The sequence below is a fragment of the Vulpes vulpes genome, chromosome 2 (genome assembly GCF_048418805.1).
Source record: "Vulpes vulpes isolate BD-2025 chromosome 2, VulVul3, whole genome shotgun sequence".
Classification (NCBI taxonomy): Eukaryota; Metazoa; Chordata; class Mammalia; order Carnivora; family Canidae; genus Vulpes; species Vulpes vulpes.
This window is the reverse complement of record NC_132781.1, coordinates 54994835-55019656: the sequence shown is the minus strand read 5'-3', so window position 1 is coordinate 55019656 and position 24822 is coordinate 54994835. Positions and strand designations below refer to the sequence as shown.

At 48.5% G+C, this 24822-nt stretch overlaps 1 protein-coding gene, 1 non-coding gene and 1 pseudogene across 28 annotated transcripts in view; 2 read left to right on the top strand and 1 right to left on the bottom strand.

The window, feature by feature from the left end:
* Positions 1 to 1285: 1285 nt before the first annotated feature.
* On the bottom strand, positions 1286 to 1799 carry LOC112928019 (midkine pseudogene; annotated as a pseudogene).
* A 4192-nt stretch (positions 1800 to 5991) lies between these two features.
* The window catches only part of ODF2 (outer dense fiber of sperm tails 2), a 35549-nt gene continuing 16718 nt past the window's right edge, over positions 5992 to 24822 (top strand). The window contains exons 1-9 of one of the 27 annotated variants that reach the window (XM_026009428.2): positions 6699 to 6872; positions 7973 to 8207; positions 9519 to 9609; positions 10535 to 10651; positions 10932 to 11057; positions 17341 to 17511; positions 18445 to 18605; positions 19420 to 19549; positions 20180 to 20311. In XM_026009428.2, the coding sequence (XP_025865213.1) occupies positions 8176 to 8207; positions 9519 to 9609; positions 10535 to 10651; positions 10932 to 11057; positions 17341 to 17511; positions 18445 to 18605; positions 19420 to 19549; positions 20180 to 20311 (960 nt within the window). In that variant the 5' untranslated portion in view covers positions 6699 to 6872; positions 7973 to 8175. Of the gene's footprint in view, positions 6252 to 6698; positions 6873 to 7972; positions 8208 to 9518; positions 9610 to 10497; positions 10652 to 10931; positions 11058 to 17340; positions 17512 to 18444; positions 18606 to 19419; positions 19550 to 20179; positions 20312 to 24822 lie in introns of those variants that run through there. The other 26 variants (XM_072748458.1, XM_072748471.1, XM_072748469.1 and 23 more) reach the window with 26 other exon arrangements.
* Positions 21467 to 21648, top strand: LOC112928033 (U2 spliceosomal RNA). Its single transcript, XR_003236667.1, has one exon. It is a non-coding gene; the product is annotated as a U2 spliceosomal RNA (small nuclear RNA).

Genomic DNA, 24822 nt, shown 5'->3' with positions numbered 1-24822 from the left:
GTGGGAGCTCTGCTACCGAGGAACCTACCAGAAACCAGCAGAGAGGCTCAGGACAGATCCTTCCCTAGTGCCTTTAGAGGGAGCAGTGCTTTACTCACAGATCTCAGATGTCTCGCCTCAAAATTGTCAGACAGTACATTTCTGTTGTTCAGGTCACTCAGTTTGTTGTATTTTGTTATAGCAGCCTTAGCAAACAGATATGCATCACATACCCCCCCTTTTTTTTTAATTTTTATTTATCTATGATAGTCACAGAGAGAGAGAGAGAGAGAGGCAGAGACACAGGCAAAGGGAGAAGCAGGCTCCATGCACCGGGAGTCCGACGTGGGATTCGATCCTGGGTCTCAAGGATCGCGCCCTGGGCCAAAGGCAGGCGCCAAACCGTTGCGCCACCCAGGGATCCCACATATCCCCTTTTGAAAATACAGTTCACAATTAGAATTTTTTTCAAAAGTACCACAGAGAATATACAAGAGGGACCTAAGAAACACCCTCTACCAGAAACTTGCATTCTTTTCTCTATGAATTTCACTTTTTAAAAAAGATTTATTTTTATTTATTTATGATAGACATAGAGAGAGAGAGAGACAGAGACACAGGCAGAGGGAGAAGCCGGCTCCATGCCTGGAGCCCGACACGGGACTCGATCCCAGGACTCGATTCCGGGACTCCAGGATTGGCCCTGGGCCAAAGGCAGGCATGAAACCACTGAGCCACCCAGGGAATCCCCTATGAATTTCATTTTTTAAAAGATTTTACTTGTTTATTTGAGAGAGAGCGCACAAGCAGGAGGGAGAGGTACAGGGGGAGGGAGAAGCAGACTCCCTCCTGAGCAAGGAGCCTGATGGACATGGGACTTGATCCTAGGATTCTGAGATGGTGACCTGAGCCAAAGGCAGATACTTAACTGACTGAGCCACCCAGCACTCCTTCTCTTAGAATTTATCTATCTATCTATCTATCTATCTATCTATCTATCTATCTATCTGTCATCTATCTAATCTTCCTTCTTTTTTTTATATTAAAGGAAAAGCTTTTATTGGGAAAAACAAAAAACGACGGTTTATTTATTTCTTAGTAATGGCATCTTTGTGGGGAAGAACAAAAGGGGGTACCGGGAATCACATCCCTCTGGGGCAGGAGGCTCAAGCTGTCCACAATCCCCTGTCCCTCCCCATCGGGGACACTTGGGGGTGCTGGTGGAGGAATGAAAGGGAAGAAGCACGGTATGATTGATAAAGCTAAGGAGGAGACAAAAGGCGCTGGTAGTTAGATCCTGGGCCTGCGGGAGGGAGGGCACCGGCCCCCGGCTCCTGGGCATCCAGACCTGGCTGCTAGTCCTTTCCCTTCCCTTTCTTGGCTTTGGCCTTGGCTTTGGTCTTGGGGGTGCAGGGCTTGGTCACGCGGATGGTCTCCTGGCACTGGGCATTGTACCGCGCCTTCTTGAGGGTGCCTTGGCGGGCTTTGGTGCCCCAGCCCCTGTCACACGCCCCCCAGTTCTCAAACTCGTACTTGCAGTCGGCTCCGACCTCCTTCTTCCAGTTGCAAGGCACCCGGCACTGGATGCGCTGGGTCTGGGCCCCGCAGGTACCCTCGCGGAAACCCACGCCGCAGTCCTTGCTGCTGGGGGTGCAGGGCCCCCAGGTCCACTCCGCGCACTCGCTCCCCGGGCCGCCCTTTTTCACTTTGTCTTTCTTTTTGACCACCGCGGCGGGGAGCGCCTGCAGGGTGAGGAGGGCGAAGAGGAGGAAGCCTCGGAGCTGCATCTCCCTCGCTGCCCGCGGTGCTGCGCTCCCTCCCATGCCGGGCCCTAATCTTTCTTTCTTTCTTTCTTTCTTTTTTTAAGATTTTATTCATTTATTCATGAGAGATGCACAGAGAGAGGCAGAGACATAAGCAGAAGGAAAAGCAGGCTCCCTGCTGGGAACCTGATGTGGGATCACGACCTGAGATGCTCAACCACTGAGCCACCCAGGTACCCCTTCCCTATGAATTTCTAGATAGATTTCTCCCCAGCCTCCCAAACACTTGCACAAGCCTTACACTTTACAGTTTACAACCTCAACCTGTTTTTTTCTGCGAATACCTCATGATTATCTTCAGCAAGTTTGTAATCTGTTAATTTTTTTCTGACAATAAACATATTGCTTTGCAAAAATACTTACACATTATCGGGATGCCTGGCTGGCTCTGTCAGTAGAGCATGCAAATCTTTTTTTTTTTTTTTTAATTTTATCCATTTTTGTTTTAATTTTTATTTATTTATGATAGTCACAGAGAGAGAGAGAGAGGCAGAGACACAGGCGGAGGAAGAAGCAGGCTCCATGCACCGGGAGCCCGATGTGGGATTCGATCCGGGGTCTCCAGGATCGCGCCCTGGGCCAAAGGCAGGCGCCAAACCGCTGCGCCACCCAGGGATCCCAAAGAGCATGCAAATCTTGATCTTGGGGTTGTATGTTCAAGCCCCATGTTAGGTATAGAGATTAGTTTTTTTTTTTTTTTTTTAAAGATTTTTATTTATTTATTCAAGAGACAGAGAGAGAGGCAGAGACGCAGGCAGAGAGAGAAGCAGGCTCCACGCAGGGAGCCTGATGTAGGACTCGATCTCGGGATTCCAGGATCATGACCTGAGCCAAAGGTAGATGCTCAATCACTGAGCCACCCAAGTGTCCCAAAAGATTTTAAGTAATTACCCACAATATAGGGCTTAAAATTACAACCCTGAGATTAAGAGCTGCATGCTTTATCAATTGAGCCAACCATGGGCCCCTATTTTTAATTTTTTAAGGAACCTCTACACTGTTTTCTATAGTGGCTGCACCAATTTACTTTCCCAGCAACAGTGTATCAAGGTTCCTTTTTTCTCACACTCTCACCAACACTTATTTCTTGTCTTTTTGGTAACTACATCCTGACATATGTGACATCTCATTGAGGTTTTGAGATTTTGTTTGTTTGTTTATTGTGAGTCAAGGTGGGCAAGGTAGGGTGGTGGTAGGAAGGGCAGAGGGAGAAAATCCCAAGCTGACTGCACTGGGTGCCGAGCGATGAGCCACCCAGGCACCCCTCACTGATATTTTAATTTACATTTCCCTGATGATGAGTGATGTTGAGCATCTTTTCACGTGTTTGTGGGCCATATGTATGTCTTCTTTGGGAAAATGTCTATTTAGATCCTCTGCCTATCTTTTAATTCGCTTATTTTGATTTTTTGCTGTTGAGTGGTATGAGTTCTTTATATTTTTGGATATTAACCCCTCATTGGGTATATCATTTGCAAATATCTTTTCCCATTCAGAGTTTGTCTTTTTTTTTTTTTTTAAGATTTATTTATTTATTCATGAAAGACAGAGACAGAGAGGCAGAGACATAGGCAGAGGGAGAAGCAAGGCTCCTCGCAGGGAGCCTGATGTGGGACTCAATCCTGGGACTCCAGGATCACGCCCTGGGCCGAAGGCAGGCGCTAAACCTCTGAGCCACCCAGGGATCCCCTAGTTTGTCTTTTTTTTGTTGGTGGTGGTGTCTTCTCTCTCTCTCTCTTTTTTTTCCACTGTGCAAAAGCTTTTTTATTTTGGAGTAGTTCCAAGAGTTAATTTTTACTTGTGTTTCCTCTGCTTGGGAGACATCTTGAGAAAAATGTTGCTGAGACTGATGTCAAAGGAATCACTGATTGTTTTCTTCTGACTACTCTATTTGTAACTGCACTGTGCTACTCATCCTTGCACCAGCCTCTAGAGAGAAATAATATACACAGGGTGTGCACTGTACAAATGCATATTGTGTATTACTAATTGGCTCTTGCTCCAACCCCAATAAGACTTCCTGAGCCATGAGGAGCCCTTTATTTTGCCTGGGCTACAAGCAAGCCCAAGGGACACCTCTTTTGCCTTTCCCTGAGTTTCTCAACCTCTTGAGAAGGTAAGGAGGGGTCAGTCTAAAGACAATTGAGGGGGAAAAAAGGCTGAAAGGAAATTCCTCTTTAATGTCTAAATATTTGCCGACTTTCTTATGTTAAAATTCATTTCTAGGGGAGCCTGATGGTTCAGTTGGTACAGCACATGACTCTTGATCTTGGGGTTGGGAATTTTTTATTTTATTTTTTGGGCGGGAGGATTGTGATTTTGAGCTTTACTCTTACACATTGAGTGTAGAGATTGCTTCAAAATAAAATCTTTTAAAAAATTATATATACACATACCCACATATATATAAATAACTGGTCTAAGAAGTTATTAGTCTTTAAGATTTTCTTTTCTATTTATGTATTTTTTCATTTTATTATTTTCTAAGATTTTTTTTTAAGATTTTATTTATTCATGAGAGACAGAGAGAGGCAGAGACATAGGAAGAGGGAGAAGCAGGCTTCTCACAATGAGGCTGATGTGGGACTCGATCCCACATCCCAGGATCATGCCCTGAGCTGAGCAGAGGCTCCACTGCTAAGCCACCCAGGCATCCCAAAGGTTTATCAAAATATAATGTCCAGTTGTTCTGTCAAAAGATTATCTCAAAAATTTTTAAAGATTTTATTTATTTATTCATGAGAGACACACAGAGAGAAGCAGAGACACAGGCAGAGGGAGAAGCAGGCTCTATGCAGGGAGCCTAATGTGGGACTCAATCCTGGGACTCCAGGATCACGCCCTGGGCTGAAGGCAGATACTTAACCACTGAGCCACCCAGGCATCCCATACATCAATTTTTTAAAAAAGATTTTATTTGAGAGAGAGAGTATAAGCAGGGGGAGCTGAAGAGGGAGAGGGAGCAATTCTCTGCAGAGCAGGGAGCCACATGTAGGGCTCGATCCCAAGATCCTGGGATCATGACCTGAGCCCAAGACAGATGCCTAACTGGCTGAGACACCCAGGCGACCCAGATTACATCAATTTTTAATCCTACCAGCAACAATGAGACTGCTTTTTCCCCAATGTCCTTGTCAGTGCTGGGCATTGCTCTTTTAAAAAAGTGGCCAATCCTAGCCAGGCTCAAAGTGGTTTGCATTCAGAAGATATCATCCAGCAATCCAAAATAATATCAGGATAATTCAAGTTCTTTTCTTGCATTTCTCAAGGGATAGATACCCAGACCACTGGGATCCTTTAAAATATTCCCCTTCTCTTCTCCATCCCATATCTTCCACACACTACAAGTGTCCCTTCGGCCACCTCACCCTCTCCTATTTTCTGAAGAACTTTCCTGCTTCTTTCTGTCACCCAGCGCTATGTGTGTGTGTGTGTGTGTGTGTGTGTGTGTATGTGTTGACCTCTCAATTCTGTCCATTCACACATTCTCCATCACAAAATCCCCAAAGAACTGCATAGGCAGGCAATGACCCTCTTCAGATGGTGAAGAGAGGACAAAACTACATAGGCAAAATCCTTTGTGGGTGGGTGGGGCAAAGCCTTAGCCATGTTATCTGGTCAGGTCAGAGAGATTTGCCGTGGGCTCCTCAGAGACTAGGTAGTGTGTGTTGGTCTAGTGCCTCTGGAACTGGGTTTAGCACATAGTAGGAACTTAATATTGGTTCACTGGATGTGGGAGCACTGAGAAATGATCAGTTCTGTGCTGGGAGTAGCAAGACACGTTTCCGCAGGTATTTAACCTGGGTGTGGCAGCAAGAAGATTACCTTGAGCAGCAAGAAGGATATCTCTTCTTTTGAAGGGAGAATCAAAGGATGGGGGTGACTAGGGAGAAGGTAGAGGGAATTCTACTTGGCTTTTTTTTTTTTCTCTATGAAAAAGAAGAGTTGGAATATGGTAAGAGGCAGAGGTCTGGAAAAGCCACTTGGGGAGACGGATCTAGGGACAAGTGGAACACTTCTAAGTGGTGGTGAGGGCTCAGGTGAAGGTGGAGGCAATGATGTGTGGGTATCATCCTTGCAGAACCTCAGGGAGAAAATGAACGGACAGGGAAGGCCCTCTAACACGGGGGAATGGATGTGGTGAGCCTTAGCCGATGAAAGCGAAGCCAGAAAAGCAGGTACTGTGTGGAGGGGGTAGTGGGTGGGAAGCTGGAATTTGAGATTTCACGTGGACCAGTTGTGTGGCCCTGTGGGCACATGGCTGAGGTGCAGGGGAAAGTCATGGACGTGAGGACGCCGCGGGATTGAGGCCAGGTGGGCCTGAGGATGTTAAAGGCGCCCAGAATCCAGGGCGGCGCGGGGAGCAGCCACGTGACAGCGCCCCTTGATTGGTCGACAGAGAAGCATAGTTGAGAAGATGGCGGCCCAGCGAGAACCTCATCAAAGTAGGTCTGTAACACACGGCAGCACCCGGTGTGCTGGAGGGCGGGGAGGGGCGGGACGAGGCGGCGCTGGGGAAGAGGGAGAGGGTGGGTGAGGTATTGACAGGGCTGGATTTCCAGAGGCAGCGCGTAGCTGCAGCCACAAAAGGGTTCCTTGTCCCCCGTCTGAAACCCAGGTTCCTAACACGCGTCAGTGGGCCCAGGACAGAGTCTTAGCGCTCCTTCGAGTTAGGGAACTCGAGGAGAACCACGCTCGGGTAAAAGTGGCGCAGGGTCAGCGGGGCCGTGAACGGCGCGGCCAGCGGAGGCGAGGCCCTCCGGTGGCGTCGCGCGTCTCCACGGCGACGGGACGCGTGGCCCGGGCGTGGGCGGAGCTCCGGGCGGGGCGGGGCGTCTCTGTGACGCCGGGGGCTGGGCCTAAATGGCGAAACCCGAGAGGCTCCCGGGGGGGTTTGAACTGGCCAATGGGCGAGCTGCCGACCGGGTGTCGGAAAAGGAGGCGGAAGCGGGGAGGAGTCGCCGCGGGAGCCGGACTGCATCCGCCGCGGCGTCTCCATGGCACGACCCTGGCCTCCGACTTCAACGACTTCATAAGGAGACGTTTCTGGGCGCAGCCGTGTCGCTCCTGGTGAGAGGCCGCCGGCAGGCGGGACCCCGGGCGCTCCGGGCGCTCTGCGGCCACCGGCGGGCCCGGTCACCACCGGCGGGCCCGGTCCCCACGGGCGGCACCCCCCGCCGCCCCCGCCGCCCCCGCCGCCCGCTCCGGGCGCGCTCGTCCGGTTCCCGTCGGAATGTGGCCCCCGCCCCGCCCCCCGGCGCGGGCCTCCTCCTCCTCCTCCGGCTAACGGGCGGGCCGGCCCCTCCCCCTGACCTGGCCTCCCGCAGGACTCGACTCACTCCTCTGCCGCCCCCCGGCAGGGCCTCACCCTTCTCTCTATGGGCAGAACCTGGTTTCCTCCTGCCCGCTGGTGGGTGGTCGTCCCTCCTCCCCGCCGACGGAGACTGGCCCCGCGGCCCCTGCCCGCCGGGGGGCGTCGCCCCGGCCGCGTCTCCCTCGCGGCGGCCCTCGGCCGGGCAGTTGCTCGTCCGCGCCTCGTAGGCAGCGCTGCCCCACCCCGCGGCCGCCTGCCGGCCGCCCCACCCCGGCAGCGGGATCGCCCGCCCGGGGGCCTCGCCGGGGTGAGGGGGTGCCCCCCGCCCGCGCACCACCCCGCGTCTGACCCGCTCCACCCGGACACTAAACCCCAGTGGCCGCCGGCCGCTGCGCCTGCGAGGATTCTCCTGCAGCGGTCGGGGGTACCGAGTTGCGGCCGCGCGCCCCTTAGCCTTGCAGCCGCCGCCCCTCCCGCCTTCAAATACTACTGGTCCTCTCCGGGTTTCCATTCTCCCGGGAACGCCCCTCTCCTAGGAGACTGTTGCCCTGGCCCCGCCCCGAATATCCCTCCAGCTCCCTGCGCTGGGTTCGGCCCTTCAGGGCCCGCTTGGGGGCCTAGCTGTGCCCGCCCTCCCAGCACGCCAGCCTGCACCTCAGGTTTTCCCTCTGGTGGCCCGCCCACCTTCGCTCCTGGGTGGGGCCTGGGCGTGGTGGTCCTGGCCCCCGAGGTTCCGCTCTCCGCCCCTCCCCGGGGAGGGGAGCTCCCTCTGTGCTCCCTCCCCACCCACCCACCGGCCACCAGCCCGCCGGCCCGCATGTCGCTCAGCCTCTCCTATCTCCCTCCACTTTGGCAGGACAGTTGCTGTGCGACTTGGACAGTAGAGGAGCACCTCCCAAGTTTTCATCCAACTGCCACCCCCAAAGCTTCCACCCTCCTCCCCTCAGAGAGGACGTTTGATGCCGGGCCCCTGAGATTCTCATTGACAAGCCCCTCTGGGTCCCCCTGAGCAGAGCCTGCTGACCCAATTGCCCACCTTTGCGGCTTTGATGCCTAGCCATGTCTGCCTCATCCTCAGGCGGCTCCCCCAGGTACTGCCAATGTGGGGGGCGCCTCTGCAGAAGGGCAGGGAAAGGTGGCCAGGGACCCCCAGGCCAGGCTCTCTGGAGGCTTCTCATTTCAGGTTCCCCATTCTGTGTATTGAAGGTCTGGATCAAAACGTTGAAGTCATTTTTTAAAGGGAAGGAGGAAAAAAGTTTTCACTGGCAATCCCAGCCCTCCCTCCCCAGGTCCTTTTTGAAAGGAAGCTACATGTAAATATATAACCCCAATGTAGGAGGTGGAGGTGGCAGTTAACAAGGTGTTAATGCAGTCCAGGTGATTTGATGGCAAGCCCACAAGGGGAGACAGATTTCCCAGATCTGTTGGCTTTTAAGTGAGGGGCCAGGGAACAAAAACAAAAAACCTGTCTACTCAGACTTGGTATTCCTCACCTAAAATGATGAGTAGGGAGCAGTAAATATATTTTTTCATCAAGGTGTGATACACATACAGCAGGATGCATGCGAAAGTGCTCGAGCATTTTTATTTAGGTTGCATTTTTAGGTTGCGTTATTCTCCCCTAAGGATTTGTGGGGAGGGTGAAGTCCTATTTGGAGGGTGTCTGGAGGTAGCGGGATGGATCAAATGAATTTTCCAAGTCCCTTTCCATCATGGAATTCTTGGATGCTTTGCTGCCAAACATTGGAGATTAAACTTTTGCTGTATTTGCAAATCTGGTGATGGGGGCTATTTATGTATGAATGTGATGAATTACACATAGTATTTAAAACAAAAAACAAAAAACTCTCCAAAACAAAAATAACCCTGCTTCCCAGGATTTTAAAGGGTAGCAAGTAGAATATTTGGGGACATAGTAACTTTCCATCATCTGACTTGAAGATTTGACTATTAATTTTATGAATTTGAGTCATAGGGACTTTGTTCCTGGGCCTGCTGCTCTTTTTATGTCTGTCACAGAGCATTTCTCCAGGGCCACCTCTGCTCCAGGTGCAGTCCTGGGCACTTTCACACTTGGCCAAACTAATACCTTGCCTGTTGCTCCTGTGCTGCCTGCTTTTTGTCACCTGACAGACCAGATGACTGCTGGGCTTTTCAGCAAAAGGTCACAATACGTGTGATGCGACGGCAGAGGTTAAGAGGCCAGCTCTGTGAATGCCCATCACCCCCTGTTTCCATCCCCCTGCTGGGCACACCATGTGTGTTCGGTGGCCCAGTAAAGGGAGCCAAGTGATTCCAGACTGGTTCTCCTAGCCGTGAACTTGTGTGTAATTTCGGGAGATCTAAGAAATAGAAGAGCCCTAGTTTTCTGCTTATAATCTGGTTCTTGTGCCTGGGTGCAGGTTTCCATCGTGTGGGAAGAACGGAGTAACAAGTCTCACGCAGAAAAAGGTCTTGAGGACACCTTGTGGCGCACCCAGTGTGACTGTGACGGTAGGTGACGTGCACACGGAGCAGCCCTCCGGTCTGTGGCCCCACCAGAAATGCTTTTTTACACCTTTTCCAGGGGCTGCCTTTCCCTGCTGGCACCGCTGTGGCCCAGTGCTCTGCTAGGTGCTTTCGTGCATATCCTGCTGATTGGGTTTTTTTGTTTTTATTTTGTTTTTTGCCTGCGGTACGGCTGCTGGGTGTGAGAAAGTTGTCTTAACCTAATTCTTCCAAATTCCAGACGTCCTGAGAACACATTTTCCCAAAAAAAGAAGACGATAAGAGAAAAGTAAAAGAATGGGGAGGGTATAGTTGCAGATGGTGGGCAAGGGCTGTGTATCTGGGGTTCTGCCCTGCTTGTACTCTCTTCTGAATCTCTACAACCTTCTTATCTCAGTGCTTCCTTTATTTTTTTTTATTTTTTTTTTTTTTCAGTGCTTCCTTTAGCTGTCCATTTTCCCCATCTTTTACCTGCCTACTGCCTGATTTAGTCTGCACTCTAACCATTTTGTGTGTCTCTGCTAATCTGCATGCCCAGCTCAGATTCTGGGGCAGAAGGATTCCTCTGCTTTCCAGCTGTGCTCACTAAATCCCCAGAGGAGCTATGCCTTCCAGCAGGCTGGGAAGGAGAGTCAGCTCTGAGGACCCTGGGGCTTGGGTTCAGGCTCTTTGGTGGAACCCGCAGGTCTTGCAGACCCCTCTCTTGAGCGGACCTAGATCTTCCAGGTAGTCTTCGGCTGGGATCTCTACGGGCATCTGCTGAATGGCATTGCTGCCTTGATTCCTGCCTGCATGCCCATAGTTGGTAGCTGTCCTGCTCGCTTGGTGGCTAGGCTTTCAGTGGCCCCCAGAGGCTGTGAGCTCTGTTTTTCATGCCAGTTTACTCATCCACAGATCAACCTTTTTTGTGTTATCCTTCCCTGCCTGCCAGAAGCGAACCATGAAGGACCGCTCTTCAACTCCCCCCTTACATGTTCATGTGGATGAAAACACTCCCGTCCACGTCCACATAAAAAAACTCCCGAAACCATCAGCAACCAACAGCCAGGTAGGAGCATGCCGGTCGGGCGAGGTGAAGGCTGTGGAGCAGGGTGACACTGCCCAGCACGGCCTCCTCGTGCTTCAAACTCCAAAGGTTTGGGAGACAAATGTACTTGCTTTCAGTGGTCAGCTGCCTGGTTGGAAGGCAGGCAGCACTGTCATCCAGAAATGGCAGCAGTAGCCTTAGTCAGAAGAGACTCCCCTGCAGAGTTGGAAGTGGATGCCACCGGAGTGAGACCACGGCCAGCTGTGTGGGGAAGTGACCCTGGGTTTGTCCCTTTCCACAGAAATCTCATAAGCGCGGAATGAAAGGGGACACCGTGAATGTGCGGCGGAGTGTCCGGGTGAAAACCAAGGTACCTTGGATGCCCCCTGGAAAATCATCCGCCCGGCATGTGGGATGCAAGTGGGAGGTAGGCTCATTCTTGTTCAGGCTTTTCTTCTCGGACTGGTCAGGTTCTAGCAGGCCTCAAACTCGGTATGATTCAGGGTCGGCTGTAGCTCTTAGAGACGTCCCAGTAGGTCCTGTTTACTGAGTGTCTGGCTCAACCCGGGAAGTACGCGAATGTTTTTGAGTCCTTACAACACTGTGATGTGGTGGTTCTTGCTCTCCTCACGGACAGATGAGGAAACCAAGGTTCAGAGAGATGAAGTCCTAGAGAAAGTAGCAGATTTGGAGTCAGGGCTGAGGGAGGTCTCATTCTAGAGGATGTACCCTTGGCCTCTGATCTGTATGTGCAGAGCCTCATGTCTTTTCCCATGTAACTGTGATAGTATCTGAAGTGTAACCAAACAGATATAGACCAGGTGCATATCTAAGAAAACACCACCTCTTTTGAGGTAGTCCCTGTAAGAGATCACACATGTATTCCACAGATGTCATCAAAACCACTTTTGGAATTAATCTCTTGCCTTCCATATTAGTTGTCAAAGTGCCAAGAGAATAACTGTCCTTTTTTTTTTTTAGCTATGCCTCAACATGTTTTGCTTGTCCATCCATCCATCCATCCATCCATCCATGCAGTAATTCTTGTAGCTTATGTTTCTAGAGACTTGTGCCAGATGCTGCCAGGCGCTGGGGTGACAGCTACAGACTGGCAGGTGTACCTTCCTTAGGCTTACCTTCTAGTCAATTACAATGAGAAACCTTAGCGATGAGACAAGACGTTTTGGCTGCATTTTAGACAAAGATCTCATTATCGGGACAAGTAAAAAGGACCTGAGGCTGCTTTGAGATGATGATGCCTGGTCCATTCCAAAACATTCAGTCTTTTGCCGATAGTTGATTACTTTTACAATTAGAAATAAAAAATAAAAATAATTACTCTGAAGTCCTACTTCACGAGTGTGACTCCCTGATTTACCAGTTTTACCTAAGAGACAAAGGGAGTACAGGGTATTCTAGGGAATAAGTGAAAAGTGTTCTGACCAGTGTGTGTGTGTGTGTGTGTGTGTGTGTGTGTGTACGGACACAGTACACACACACGTATATATATGTATACACGTACATATATATATAAATACACATAAAAGATTGGGATTAAAATGCTGTCTTCCATTTTTCACATGTACCTTCCTAATAATCACTGAGATATAAATGAAAAATAGCTATATTTTATTTTTTATTATTTTTATTTAATTTTTTAAAAGATTTTATTTATTCATGAGAGACACAGAGAGAGAGAGAGAGAGGCAGAGACACAGGCAGAGGGAGAAGCAGGCTCCGTGCAGGGAGCCCGACATGGGACTCGATCCCGGGTTCCCAGGATCACGTCCTGGGCCGAAGGTGATGCTAAACTGCTGAGCCACCCGAGCTGCCCAAAAAAGAGCTATATTTTGAAAACAAACACAAGCCCTAATTTTTGTTGAATGAATGTAATTGGAAAGCTCATTGGGATCTCCTGTTGGCAAGCATATGAAAAATCAGCAAACCTTATTAGACCGTTTGGAGAAGATGGTGAAACCATTTAATGGCTCTAGAGCATTTATCTAAACATTGATGCTATAGTTGTTTTTAAATTTTTTTTTTTCAGATTTTTATTTTTTATTTTTTTATTTTTTTATTTATTTATGATAGTCACAGAGAGAGAGAGAGAGAGGCAGAGACACAGGCAGAGGGAGAAGCAGGCTCCATGCACCAGGAGCCCGATGTGGGATTCGATCCCGGGTCTCCAGGATCGCGCCCTGGGCCAAAGGCAGGCGCCAAACCGCTGCGCCACCCAGGGATCCCTTTTTTCAGATTTTTAAATGTTCAAGTCATCTCTATACCCCACTTGGGGCTTGAGCACACAACCCCTGAGATCAAAAGTTATATGTTCCCCTGACCGAACCAGCCAGGCACCCAGGGATGCTATCATTTTATGTGTAGGAATTGATTCCATAGGGTGTTTTTTTGTTTGTTTGTTTGTTTTTAAGATTTTATTTATTTATTCATGAGAGACATACAGAGAGAGAGAGAAAGGCAGAGACACAGGCAGAGGGAGAAGCAGGCTCCATGCAGGGAGCTCGATGCGGGACCTGATCCCAGGACCCCAGGATCACGCCCTGGGCCAAAGGCAGACACTACTAAACTGCTGAGCCACCCAGGGAATCCCTGATTCTGTAGTTTTATACTTAGGAAATTATCCTTAAAAAACCACAGAAGAGTACAGGGATCATGTATAAAGATATTTGTAAGAGAGAAAAACTGGAAAAACCCAAATGTTTATTAGGAGGGTACTGGTGAATTATGATACATCCATACAATGTACATCCATACAACCAAAGGTAGATATTTATATATGATAATGAAGCACGGAGCCACACATCATGTAGAGTTTGGCCCTATTTGTGCAAAAAAGAACATCTGTGGGGCATTTGGCTGGCATAGTCTGAAAAGCATGCTACTCTTAATCTTGGAGTTATTATGAGTTTGGGCATAGAAATTACTTTAAAAAAAGAAAAAAAGAAATAAAATAAAAAGGACATCTGTATCCATGTGTATATACATGTGATTGTTTATGCATAACACTTTCTGGAAAGATATACAAGAAGTAATAAGTAGTGATTACTTCTGGGGTGTAGAGGGCTTTAATGATTTATTTTTTTATGGTCTGCTTGAATTTCATTAAAGCAAGCATACAATTAAAAATGCTTTTGAGGGGCACTTGGCTGGCTCAGTTGGTGGAGTGTGTGACTCTTGATCTTGGGGTCTTAAATTCACGCTCCACATTAGTGGTAGAGATTACATTAAAAAAATCTTTAAAAAATATGCTTTTTAAAAAAACAGAAAAGACTTAGTAGCTTTGAAGTATACACTGAAGATACCACTATGGAAATTGATGTCCCTGTTGACCTAGGTTGCTAGGAGCTGTGGTACCCCTTGGAAAGCTCAATGTCCACTTTCAGTCCTGGAGCCACAGAATTCTAGAAATGGAGGAGCCCAGAGAAGTGACTTATTTCTCAAATAGCAGCTGTATTTCATTCTGCCCTCTTAAGCCAGTGCCTTTCCCTCTTCTCAGTGGTGTTTTATGTTTCTGGGAAAAGGCTACCCTGGCCCTTTCCATTTTGGACAAGGGAGAGAGACCCTACAAGGAGGAAATATTGAGTGAGCTGGACATGGACCCCAGAAGCTGCTATGTACATGTGGATATTCTTGTTTGATTTTTTTTTTTAAGATTTTTATTTATTTGTTCATGAGAGACACACAGAGAGAGAGACAGAGACACAGGCAGAAGGAGAAGCAGGCTCCATGCAGTGAGCCTGATGTGGGACACGAACCCGGGAATCCGGGATCATGCCCTGGGCCAAAGGCAGCCGCCCAACCTCCGAGCCACTCAGGCATCCCTCTTGTTTGATTTTTTAAAACCCCTTCTGGTATAGAAGATTGATCATCGTGGGGAGAAAAGAGGTCTGGGATTTTTCTCTACCCTATTATTATTATTATATTTTTTAAAGATTTTATTTATTTATTCATGATATACATAGAGAGAGGCAGAGACACAGGCAGAGGGAGAAGCAGGCTCCATGCTAGGAGCCTGATGCGGGACTCTATCCCGGGACTCCAGGATCATGCCCTGGGCCAAAGGCAGGCACTGAACTGCTGAGCCACCCAGGGATCCCCCTCTCTACCCTATTATTAAAAGTGATCTAGGGCAGCCCAGATGGCTCAGCGGTTTAGTGCCGCCTTCAGCCCAAGGCCTGATCCTGGAGACCTGGGATCGAGTCCCGTGTCGGGCTCCCTGTGTGGAGCCTACTTCTCCCTCTGCCTGTGTCTCTGCCTCTCTCTGTGTGTGTGTCTCTCATGAATAAATAAATAAATAAAATCTTAAAAAAAAAAGTGATCTATTTTTATTATGGAAAGTTGAAAATACAGACAAGTAGACCATCACCTGTAACCTTACCACTCTAATGTGGCTGCTATTAAGTTTCAAAAGCTTTTTATGAAAAGCTAGGAAAGTATATACATAAGAAGTGTATTGCTTGATTGATGAATATTTACAAACTGAATACACCTGTGTAACTACTACCTCACTTAAGAAACCCCATCATCACCAGCTTCCCCAGAAGCTCCCCTCTGGGGAGGCAGGCACTCAACCACTGAGCCACCCAGGTGCTCCCCTGATGGCTATCATTGCCACTCCCCAGGGGAACCACCCTCCTGAAACTGCTAATATTTTGGTATATTTAGTGTCACACTTTTTCCTATGCATAGTTTTGGGTTTTCAAATATTGTCATCATACTATATTTTGTTCTATTATCATCCTTTTAAAATTGCAAACTTTTTGTCTTAAAAAAGTAGTGTATAGTCACTGTTGAAAAATTAGAAAATCCAAACCACAAGGAAGAAAGTAAAAGACACCTGTCATCCCATCACTCTGAGAAGAGCTCTGGAACTTCTAGGTGGAAGCCTACCTGATCTTTTCTTGTGAAGAGACTCCTTGTTTTGATTTTTGTAACAATGGGATCATATTTTACTTATTGTATTCTTTTTAAATTTTATTTATTTATTTTTCATCATATTCTTTTAAAATATATTTGGCTATATTTACACTGCATGTTATTTTTTTAAGGCAGTATTCCATTGTGTATTTGTACTGTGATGTATTTATTTATTTTTAAGATTTTATTTATTTGAGAGAGAGAGAGCAAGCATGAGCAGGGGAGAGAGGCAGAGGAAAAGGGAGAAGCAAACTCCCCACTGAGCAGGGTGTCCAATGTGGGACTTGATCCCAGGACCCTGGGATCATGACCTGAGCCCAGGTAGACGCTTAACTGACAGCTACCCAGATGACCCTGTACTATGATGTATTTAACTAATACTATCTTGTCATCTGTATCTATCCTTGCCTTGGTTTTAAATATTCATTCATATTCGTAGGTATTTTTGATAAGTCTGTAGAAACAGAATTGCCAGGACGAAGGGCACATGCAGTTTTAAAATCGTACCCTGTATGTCCTACTTGTTTGGCATAAGAGTTACTCTTTTACTGAATACTTCTTTTATTCTTCTTCCCCTGGAAACTGAAAGGTTGGCTTTTAAGCTTAAAAGGAGCACAGAACTGTACAGAAAGTGAGAAATAGCAATTACTTAATGCAACAGGATAGACTGAGTCAGGTTCAACATATCAAAAACCGATGGAAACCCTGGCTCCCAGGCTGTATTAACTTTCTATCTGGAATCTTACAAGCAAAGTGTTATACAGCTTTCCATAAGCTTTTCATTGGAGCACATGCATTTTATTTAAAAAATGTATTTTTATGTTGATATATTTAAATAAACATATTCCAGACCTCATACCCTTTGATCCCTAAATTATTCAGGATGCATTTCTAATATTTTTCTTTTTTTTAAAGATTTTTTTAAAAAATATTTATTTATTTATGATAGACATAGAGAGAGAGAGAGAGGCAGAGACACAGGAGGAGGGAGAAGCAGGCCCATGCCGGGATCCTGACGTGGGACTCGATCCTGGGACTCCAGGATCGCGCCCTGGGCCAAAGGCAGACGCTAACCCTCTGAGCCACCCAGGGATCCCCTAAGATTTTTTATTTATTTATTCATGAGAGACACACACACAGAGGCAGAGACACAGGCAGAGGGAGAAGCAGGCTCCACGCAGGGAGTCCAATGCAGGACTCAGTCCTGGGACCCCAGGATCATGGCCTGAGCCAAAGGCAACCAACCACTCAACTGCTGAGCCACCCAGGTGTCCCATTTCTAATATTTTTCTACATGACCAAAATAACAGTGACTAGTCCTAAAAACTTTCTTATTATTATATATCTGCTACATATTCAAATTTACCCACTTGTCCCTAAAATACCTTTTATAGCAGATTTGTGTTACTTTCAACTATCCACTGTCACACATTCATATTCACTTCAAAAACTTTTGACACATTTCCCTTCTACCCTTGGTATAGGAAAATATCTATTGCCCAAACCTTTGCCAACTTGGGGTATTATTACTACTTTTGCCCGTCTGTTCTATCCTTTATTTTAAAATTGACACTGAAATACAGGCTTATTTCTTGGTAGAGATGGGGAAGGTAATATTTCATCAAGAGGGCCCGATGTGCTGTCCATCCTGGGTCCCTGTGGTTGGCCCTCAGTGTTTTAGTTCTTCCTGTCTCCAGCGGACAAGCAGGTATGCTGGAACCAAAGCTTGTGGCCTTGCCTTATGAGTTCATATGTCTCTCCCTCCTCTGCATCAGAATCCACCTCATTGTCTGGAGATCACGCCACCATCTTCAGAAAAGCTGGTCTCGGTGATGCGGTTAAGTGACCTCTCCACGGAAGATGACGACTCGGGTCACTGTAAAATGAACCGTTATGATAAGAAGATTGACAGTCTAATGAATGCGGTTGGTTGTCTCAAGTCTGAGGTGAGGGAGGTGGGGGGCTGGAATAGCTAGTGCCCTGAGGATGTGATGGACCACCCAGCTCGGTTCCTGGTGGAGTGCTTCCTTCAGGCTGCTGCCTGCGGGTCCTCCCATCCTTCTCAGCAGCCTCCTGGGGCTTTAGATGCCTTTGAGGAGGTACCCCGGGCAACCCGGGCTCCCTCTCCAGGGAGCACCTAGCCCGGGCCTGGCCCTGACCCCTCCTGGTGCTCTGTATGGATGCCCTGGTCTGACATGTCACAACAATAAATGAAGCTGGTGGTGGTATTGTCCCCATTTTGGAGATGAAGTGGCTGGGACACTGGGACCTCTGTTTCCCATTTGACATAATAGTTTAGAAGGAGAACAAAGTCCCAAAGAGGTGGAGAAAGTTTGTCCTCAGTTGGCAGGCTGTGTCTTTGGACAGGATCTAACAATGGTATTAGAAGCAACCTGGAAGTCCGTGGCCCCCATCCGGGAGTGTGGCAGAGCTGGCTCAAAATCCAGGTCTTGACTGCTAACGTGACCTGTTTCTTTAATTCCTCACCCTGCATTTGGGGCTACCAGGCCCACCTGGAGAACCTAGGGCTGGCTGCCTGGCCACAGCACTTTTCTCCAAAGCCTGCAGAACTCAGGCCTTTTTGTGACACCTCTCCTGTGGTGTGCCAGCTGAAACATGGTTTGTATCCTGGCTCCGGCCCCAGTCAGCAAGTCACGTAGGCTCTCAGTACTCGGTTTTCTCAGTAACAAGGAAATGAGATGAATGGTGTCTGCCCCTCATCTCTGTGATGATTAACTCCGATTGTGCCCAACAGGACCTAAATACCTATGTATCTGGTCAATCAGAGGTGCCCTTATCTGGTCCAAAGCAATGCACCTAGCAATGCGGCAGAGGAGGAGCCTCCCCTCAGTGGCCCCTGCCTGCGTGCTCCTGCACAGGTCAAGATGCAGAAGGGTGAGCGCCAGATGGCCAAAAGATTCCTGGAGGAGCGAAAGGAAGAGCTTGAGGAGGTGGCCCATGAGCTGGCCGAGACTGAGCATGAGAACACAGTGCTAAGGCACAACATCGAGCGCATCAAGGAGGAGAAGGACTTCACCATGTAAGGTGGCCCTGCCCCAGAGGATGTTCCCACTGGCCTGCCCCTGTCCCAGGCTCTGGAAATGGAGGCAGGCCCAGGCGCTGTCCCCCGGTCACAGTGTGGCCCAGACTCGCAGCCGTTCAATGGTCGCAAGCTAGTTACTTGTTGGCGCTCGTGATTTACGCTGGGTGTTGGGGGGGAGGGGACAAGGACCCCACAGGGTACAGTGGGGGTGGGGAAGCCTTTCTTGAAAAAGCGACATTTAAGGAAAGCCCTGCAGGATGGTCAGAAGATAGCTGGGAGTCCCAGGGAAGGAGGCATTCAGGGATCTCCCGTGAAGGTCCCAGGGAAGCAGTTTGCGATTGAAGGATAGAAAGCAGGCCAGTGCCAGGAGAGGGGTGGGCAGAAGGCAGGGGGGCCTTGGAGGCTGGCAAGGGCCACTCTCAGAGGTCGCTTTGTGAAGTTTGCATTGAGCAGCCAGAGAAGGGTTTTCAAAGCCAAGAGTGGTGGGGCCAGATTGGGCTCCAGTGTGAAGAGCAGATGAGATGGCTCAAAAGCAGATCTGAAGGTGGTGGGTACGAGACTGGGGCGATGGCAAGGGACAGGGGTGATGCTAGTGGCCAAGAGGCCAGCAAGGCCACGGATGGCATAACGTCACCCGAGGTGAAGGCCCTGCTCTGGTGCCCAGGTAGCCCTCTAGGAGCCATCCCTCCCCCTCCCCCACTGTTCCCTGACCAGGAGATGAGCCTCGCAGGGCATTGTGAGGCGAGCTTCAGAGCTCTGGGTGGGCCGGGGCCTGGGAGAGCTCACAGAGCACTATTCTCTCTGGCCCCAGGCTTCAGAAGAAACACCTCCAGCAGGAGAAGGAGTGCCTCATGTCCAAGCTGGTAGAGGCTGAAATGGATGGAGCTGCTGCTGCCAAGCAAGTCATGGCTTTGAAGGATACTATCGGGAAGCTGAAGACGGTAGGTGGCGGGCAGAACCACCCAGCCTGGGACTGGGCCCGGAGGTGGGCAAGTTGCAAGCTGGGGAGGGGTCTTTACGCAGTCATCAGGCTGACTTTATGACATCTCTGGGCCAGGGGAGGGCACACTGAACTCCTCAGCCCCCCCACCCCCACTCTCACTTCTGGGGCCTGATCCTCGAGGATGACCTCTGGTGGCCAGGGTCTCTGAGGAGACCTCATCATGGGTCTCCTGGGATCACAGTGAGTCAAGGCATAAGTCTTGATTCCTGCAAGTGTCAGGCACAGTTTGATTCCTGCGAGTATTGGCCACCAGGTGTTGTCCTCCTCCACTTCCTCCAGGAAGCCTGCCTCACTGTACTTGCCCACACAGAGCTCCCCAGCCATTCCCCCACTTGCTGCTCTCAGCCCACCCAGCTCCTGCCCCCATCCTTCCAGGTCCTACCTCCTCCAGAAAGCCTGCCCTCGACTGCTCTGGCCCTGTTAACACGGCCCAGGGTTTCTTACCCTGGTTCCTGGCACCCGTGCCTCTTAAGAGGGGCCTCCCTCCACTGCCTCCTCCTTTCTCCCCCCTTCCCCCCCCTCTCCCCTTCTCCCCCTATATCTTGTAAGACTGTTTGCTGTCTTCCAGGAGAAACAAATGACCTGCACGGACATCAACACCTTGACGAGGCAGAAGGAACTTCTCCTGCAGAAGCTGAGCACATTTGAAGAGACCAACCGCACCCTCCGAGACCTGCTGCGGGAACAGCACTGCAAAGAGGTGAGTGAGCTCCTAGCTCCTGGCCACAGCTGCCTGCCCTCCCTCCCTCTGAACCCCTGCAGCACCACAGGCCCGTCCACTTGACCTCATCTGGATAACCTCAGGACCTCATCTGTGATAAGAAAGTGCGCTCCGCACCTACATTGTGGGGGCCATGGGAATATGTGCTACAGTCTTCCCGGGAAGTGCTGGACACCTGGCACATGGGTGCTGCTGTGGTCATTGAAGCTGGAGCTGATGGCATCAGGAGTTGCTGAGGTGTCAGGGAGGCGCCGGGTCCTTGGTTCGGGGCTAGGGGACACCAGCTGTAGGATTGCACTTGGTGTTCTTTAAAGATGGTTCCTAACAATATTCCATATTAGGAAATGATTCTGGAAAAAATGTTGGGTATCAACAGCTGTCTCCCTGTTGGGTTCAAACAAAAGAGGAACTGTAGTATGGTTTGGTTGTTTTTTGTTTTTATTTTTGTTTTTTATTATTTTTTAGAGATTTTATTTATTTATTCATGATATATATATATATATATATATAGAGAGAGAGAGAGAGAGAGAGGGAGGGGCAGAGACACAAGCAGAGGGAGAAGCAGGTTCCATGCCGGGAGCCCGACGCAGGACTCCATCCCATGACTCCCGGATCACGCTGTGAGCCAAAGGCAGATGCTCAACAGCTGAGCCACCCAGGCATCCCAGTTTTGTTTTTGTTTTTAAGATTTTATTTATTTATTAGAGAGAGAGAGACACTGAGAGAGAGATTGTGCAGGGCAGAAGGAGAGAGAAAAACAGACTCCCCACTGACCAGGGAGCCTGATACAGGGCTTGATCCCAGGATCATGACCCAAGCTGAAGGCAGAGGCTTCACCAACTGAGCCACCCAGGTGCCCCAGTTTATTTTACTTTTTTTAGTATTATCAGCTTCTGGTTTGGATTTTTTTTTTTTAAATTTTTATTTATTTATGATAGGCACACAGTGAGAGAGAGAGAGGCAGAGACATAGGCAGAGGGAGAAGCAGGCTCCCTGCACCGGGAGCCTGACGTGGGATTCGATCCCCGGTCTCCAGGATCGCGCCCCGGGGCCAAAGGCAGGCGCTAAACCGCTGCGCCACCCAGGGATCCCATCTGGTTTGGATTTTTAAAAATTATTTAATATTTTAATTTAATTGTTTCTTGGCCTTTTGGCTAAGCTCAAGTATAGTATCTATTCTTATCAGTTCAATTATTAATAATTAATTAATTAATTAATTAATTTTTAAGTGGGCTCTATACCCAGTTTGGGGCTTGAACTCACAACTCTGAGATTAAGTCGCATGTTCCACTGACTGAGCCAGCCACGGACTCCCCAGAAATTAGTATTTAAAATAAGTAAGATGTGGGGCACATGGGTGCCCCACTCGGTTAAATGTCTGCCTTCGGCTCAGGTCATGGTCTCAGGACCCTGGGGTTGAGCCCTGTGTCAGGCTCCCTACTCAGCAGGGAGTCTGCTTCTCCCTGTCCCTCTGACCTTCCCCCCCTGCTCGTGCTCTTGCTCTCAAGTGAACAAAAAAATATTTTAAAAATAAGAGTAATATAAAGTGGTGTGGTCACTGGCTGGCTTTCTTAACAAATCTTATCCATGTAGTTAAATCCTCCTTGTGTTGTCTCCTTTGGTGATAAGCTTATCAGAGGGATCCTTTATCTCCAATCTTATCATTTTTATTATTTACATATACATCCCTGAGTAACAGATAGTATTGTTTAGCCTGCTTTTAAATCTTACATAAATAATTTTGTTCCACATGTATTCTTCAGAGTTTTCTTTTTGCCCTCAATATTTTTTTGAAAGATCTATTTATTTATTTATTTGAGAGAGGGAGCAGGGGAGGGGCAGAAGGAGAGGGAGAGTGAAAATCTCAAGTGGACTCCATACTGAGTGTGGAGCCCGACCCTGGGCTCGATCTCTTGACCCTGAGATCATGACCTGAGCCAAAACCAAGAGTTGCACACTTAACCCACTGAGCACCCCAGGCACCCCCACTCAGTACCCTCAGTATTTTTGAGATTCATCCATTTTTATCCCCAAAGACTAAGGTAGTTCATTTTCACTGCTGTGTTGTATTTTAAGATGATACTGCAATTTATCCTTTCTTCAGTTGATGGAGAAATATTCTCTATTTGCTGTTATAAGCAGTGTTATTTTGGGCATTCATGTACAGTGTCCTGGTGTACCTGAGAGTTCCTAGAGTATATTTCTTTCAGTTTTATTAGTTACAGCTAAATTATTCTCTTAAAATTAATAATATCTTTATTTAATGTCTGGCTCAATGTTCTTGGGTGGGCAATTTTAACCTCTCTGGGCCTCAGTTTTCCCACCTGTAAAAGGAGAATATCATCTTCCACATGGCATCATGTGAGTACAGATGAGGGAGTGGCACACTGCCTGGCACATGATAGGTGCTTGGTAAGTGGTAGGTGCTGTTGCTGTTTGTCCTGGGACTGGGACCCCCAGGAAACCTTTTTCTACCCTGTTTTTTCCTTTCTGACTTCTTAGCGTCTACTGTCCTCGGATCCCAGAATCTCTCATTGGAGATGACGGGTCAGCCAGTTTGGACTTCCCACCCACAGCAGATGCTCCCTGTTCAGACTCTCGTCTCTTCCTGCCCATGTCCACTTGGGATGGGAGCCCCCTCCCCTCAATCTCGGTGCTTGCTAGGGAGGCTCAGTGGATGGGAGTTTGCTCTGGCTGTGGAGTCAGTTGGCTTAGGGCCCACCTCTGCCATTTCCACTTGGTGATCTCACACAGCTCACCTCACTTCTCCCAGCCTCCATCTCTTCTGTAGAATGGGTGTGGTGCATGGCTCCTTAGAATGGGGAATTTGGTGAGACTGTTTGTGTGGTGTCCCCCTGGAAGTTCAGAAGACATGGCATAAAGGGCAGTGAGAGCAGCGTCAGTCCTAAGCTTTCATCCTGTGTTCTGTGCCTCTTCCTGTTGTTGGAGAAACCACGATGCTGGCTTGTCTCCTCTCCCAGTCCTGTCCTGGCTTGTGAAGGGAACCTGTGAGCCTGGGAAGAAAAGGGAGGGCAAGCCCCACTCTAGAGAAGACTAGAGAAGGTTCACAGACACGGCCTACTGGGAAGATGGGTATGAGTAGACATTTGGGGGAAGAGGGAACTCAGTGACTGATAAACATATGAATAATTAGAAAAATGCAAGCTAAAACAGCAGGAGTCCTGCTGGCAAAGACTAGCCTGCTGTCCAGGGCCCTCCTGTCTTGCCTGTGGCAATGCAAATCTGTGCAGGCACTTTGTAGGTCATTTCAGCTCACAAACCTGGCCCAGGCATTCCTCCTCTTGGTATCAACCCTAAAGAGACACTGTACATGCCTGTCCATTGCTACAGTGTTTGCAGTTGTGCAACCTGGGAACAGCCTCATCACCCAGAGGTTATGCATAGGGAGAGGTTAAAAATGCAATGGCATGTTAGAGAGGAGGCATTTAGGGATTACTGGTGGCTGGAGGAGGGGGACATGGAGATTGCTTTAACAGTTACAGGCTTTCCTTTGGGATGTTGAAAATACTCTGGAACGAGCGAGTAGTGATGGTTGCATAATATTGTGAATGTACTGTATGCCACTGAGATTTACACTTAAAAATGGTTCAAATGGCAAGATTTTTGTTCTGCTTTTTTTTTTTTTTAATGATTTTATTTATTTATTTGAGAAAAGGAGAGAGAGAGAGAGAGACAGAAAGAGAGAGAGAGAGAAAGAAAGAAAACATGCAAGCACAGGGGGGCAGCGAGGAGGACAGAGGGAGAGGCAGACTCTGGTAAGCAGGGAGCCCCATGTAAGGCTCCATACCAGGATCCTTGGATCATGACCTGAGCCAAAGGCAGATACTTAACTGACTCAGCCTTCCAGGTACCCCTGGCAAGGTTTATGTTATGAATGTTTTACCACAATTTAAAAAATTAATAATGTAATATGCCAAAAACCATTGAGTTGTGCATAGTATCCGAATTTTTATCTCAATAAAGCTGTTTGTTTTTTAAAGATTCTTATTTAGGGCCCGGTGGCACAGCGGTTTAGCACCGCCTGTGGCCCAGGGCGTGATCCTGGAGACCCGGGATTGAGTCCCACGTCAGGCTCTCTGTGTGGTGCCTGCTTCTCCCTCTGCCTGTGTCTCTGCCTCTCTCTCTCTCTCTCTGTCTCTATGAATAAATAAAATAAAATCTTTAAAAAAAATAAAAATAAATATTCTTATTTATTTATTTGGGAGAGAGATAGAACATGAGGGAGAGGGAGAAACAGATATCCCACTGAGAAGGGAGCCCTATATGGGGCTCTATCTCAGAACCCAGAGATCATGACCTGAACCAAAGGCAGACACTTAACCGACTGAGCCACCTGGGGCCCTTGTTTGTTTATTTGTTTGTTTGTTTTTTAGATTTTATTTATTTGAGAGAGAAGATAAGCAGGGGGGAGAGGCAGAAGGAGAGGGAGAAGCAGACTCCCCGCTGAGCAGGAAGCCTGCCTTGGGTCT